The sequence below is a fragment of the Haplochromis burtoni genome, unplaced genomic scaffold (assembly GCF_018398535.1).
Source record: "Haplochromis burtoni strain Fernald_Lab_line unplaced genomic scaffold, NCSU_Asbu1 Contig_413, whole genome shotgun sequence".
NCBI lineage: Eukaryota > Metazoa > Chordata > Actinopteri > Cichliformes > Cichlidae > Haplochromis > Haplochromis burtoni.
The window spans coordinates 64,922-68,116 of record NW_024582774.1 but is presented as its reverse complement, the minus strand read 5'-3'; the positions used below and the strand labels follow the sequence as shown (position 1 = coordinate 68,116).

At 47.7% G+C, this 3,195-nt stretch overlaps 1 protein-coding gene across 2 annotated transcripts in view; it reads left to right on the top strand.

Annotated features, from left to right (window-relative positions):
- hars (histidyl-tRNA synthetase) overlaps window positions 1-3,195 on the top strand; it is a 22,735-nt gene that overhangs the window by 7,900 nt on the left and 11,640 nt on the right. For both annotated transcript variants that reach the window (XM_005944947.2, XM_005944946.2), the window contains 2 exons: window positions 1,946-2,041; window positions 2,287-2,412. In XM_005944947.2, coding sequence (XP_005945009.1) covers window positions 1,946-2,041; window positions 2,287-2,412 — 222 coding nt within the window. The remainder of the gene's footprint in view (window positions 1-1,945; window positions 2,042-2,286; window positions 2,413-3,195) is intronic.

Genomic DNA, 3,195 nt, shown 5'->3' with positions numbered 1-3,195 from the left:
GTCGTCGACGATTTTGATAGTCGACGTAATCGTGACTAGTCGACTAATCGTGGCAGCCCTACCGAGCTGTAGTCGATGAAGAGCATTCTTGCATATGTATTCCCTTTTTCCAGGTGAGTGAGGGAGGTGTGCATTGCCAGGGCGATGGCATCCTCTGTGGCTCTGTTTGTCCGATAGGAGAACTGAAGAGGGCCCAGTATGTCAGGGAGGGAGGAGCAGATATGACCTTTGACCAGCCGCTCGAGCCACTTCATGATGACGGATGTCAGTGCAACAGGACTGTACTCATTCAGACAGGAGACCACAGATTTCTTAGGAACGGGAATGATGGTGGATGTTTTGAGAGACGCGGGGACCACTGACTGCCTCAGGGAGAGGTTGAAGATGTTGGTGGACACCTCTGCCAGCTGGTCAGCGCACACTCTGAGAGGCCGGCCTGGGATGCCGTCCGGTCCCGGAGCTTTGTGAGGATTGACCCTTTTGAAAGACCATCTCACAGCTTCTGTTTTGAGAGTTAGTTACAGCCTCACTGTCCTCATGAGGGTAGAGGATCTGCTCTCTGTTGTCTGCATCAAAACGAACATAGAAGTTGTTAAGCTCGTCTGCAGCTTAACAACTTCTCGTCCAAATTCCCCGGAATTTGGATATATGCGGACGGTGGTTTTAGTGATGGTATCGTCCATGCATTTTCCAATATATCCAATGACAGAGTCTGTGAGTTCATTGATGTTGCCATCAGCTGCATCCACAAATATCTGCCAGTCAGTTGTGTCAAAGCAGTCCTGCAGGACCTCCTCAGCCTCACTGTCCCGTTTGTAGATGACCCTGGACGCTGGTTTTACCTGTTTCAGCCTTTGTCTGTATGCAGGCAGCAGCAGCAGGAACAATGGTCTGCCTTACCAAAAGCTGGGTCTCCCAGCTCAATAAAGGCAGCGTCAGGATTTTAATTCTCAGGTCCAATAATGATGTCATACAGTTCGTCCACAGCCGAAGCTTTATCAGCGTGTGGGGGAATGTAAACAGCTGAGAGGAGAACTGAGCTGAACTCCCTCGGGAGGTAAAAAGGCCTGACTTTAATGGTCAGCAGCTCGAGGCTCTGAGAGCAGTAAGTTTTTAAGATACACACATCTCTGTCCCACAAAGAGTTAACCATAAAGCACACCCCTACTCCCCTTTTCTTGCCTGAGTCCTTCGTTCGGTGAATCCATTCAGCGTGACTGTGCGGTCGGGGACGCTGGGCTCCAGCCATGTCTCCGTGAAGGCCAGAACGCAGCAGTTCCTGATGTCTTTTGGGTGTTTAATCCGTGCAGGCGGCTCGTCAAGTTTGTTGCCCAGAGACTGGAGATGTGCGAGCAGGATGCTGGGCAGACTTGGCTTGCCATTTCTCTGTCGGGATCAGCTCAAAACTCTGGCGCGTTTCCCACTCTTTGTTTTCCCACGGCGTCGCGCAAGTAAACGAAGGATCCCAGGCATCCACGGTGTCGAAACCTGCTGTAAAGTCCGAACTGGCTGACGAACATGGCTCCAAAAGCGTTTGTCTGTCATACCGAGTATATGATCGCGCTGTGCGCACAGAAATAGACAGCAGTACAAAATAAACAATAACATTTTTGCTGAGATGACTGGGAGCTCTCGGCCGCCATCTTACGGCACAACCGGAAGCCAAGTTCCTCGATTGCTTTAAAGCTTTGTGCTGTTGACTTTGTTTATACCTGTTGTTAGCTAGGATTTGTGTTGGTGTGTAGCCTGTAGGTTTATATTGTTAAATGTTAATTATGAGAATTATATATCACATATTCTGTGTGAGACATTATTTTTGACACACTGATCACAAGGAGGTGAAATACCTTCAACATTCACAAACATTTGACCACACAGCACGCAATTTATTTGCAGGAATGTGGAACACATTGCACGGAAGTGACCTATTTGTCTGTTTGCACAGGAAACATTGACGGGGAAATATGGAGAAGATTCCAAGCTCATCTACGATCTCAAAGACCAAGGAGGAGAGCTGCTGTCCCTCAGATATGACCTCACTGTATCCTTTAAATAGACACAGCCAACTGTACTGTTCTCATTCATGCGTTTCCACAAAAATGTTAGAAAGGATTAAAAGAGTGGTGGTACTTTAGACTGAGCATTCAGCAGAGAGTCAGAATACGCAGTTAAATGAACGGGGCTTCTCATTAACCAAGTGCAGCTTGTGAAAAGGTTACATTGTCATGAAAGTAGCAATACATTGTTACACTGTGGTGTTGTTATTCTTGACCCGCCCTCTTTCAGGTACCATTTGCCCGCTACCTGGCCATGAACAAGATAACCAACATCAAGCGTTATCACATTGCTAAGGTCTATCGTCGTGACAACCCAGCCATGACCCGGGGACGTTACAGAGAGTTTTATCAGTGTGTAAGTCAACTGCAGATGGCATGGACTGAGTTCTTTTTCATAGCATTAATTTTGTCTCACTATGGGAATATCTACTCTGTCACCTCATCAGAAGGTCAAATATCACAGCTCCCTATAGGCTGGCTCAGTGATGCCTATGTGAGGAGGGGCGAGGGGTCCCCTATATAATCTTGATTCAAGCAGAAGCCGTTGACAGCCCTGCTGTTTGTGCTAAACTGACACTGTCCATGAATTTTAGTGCAGAACGCTCTGTTCCCTACATGCCAGTGTATAGTAGCTCACAAGCAGTAGCAATACAGTCCTGTAGGTAGTCCGGGTGTTTGGTAGCAATGCTTTTACTCCAAAGCATCGTAGCAACACTTTACTAATAAGGCGCTGCCAGCATCACCAACAGGAAGCATTCACGCGTTCAACACTCATTAGCAACAGCGCTTAATGTAGAAACTGCCCAATATGCAGCAAAACCTCCAGAAAAGTAGCACTACCTTTCACTGCTAGGATTCAAAGTCCACTAGCTACACGAGGCTACAGCTAGCTACACGAGGCTACAGCTAGCTACACGAGGCTACAGCTAGCTACACGAGGCTACAGCTAGCTACCCGAGGCTACAGCTAGTATCACTACCCGATCCGTACTGGAAACCCGATCGGTACCCGCATGCGCAAATCTTACGTCACTTCCTCTCTTTGCCAACATTGCGACATTCAATATATTTGAATGATACGGTTAGCGCCCAGTTAGCTCCTAGCATTTCTCAGCAGCTCTGCCTCCTTTTCGACTACC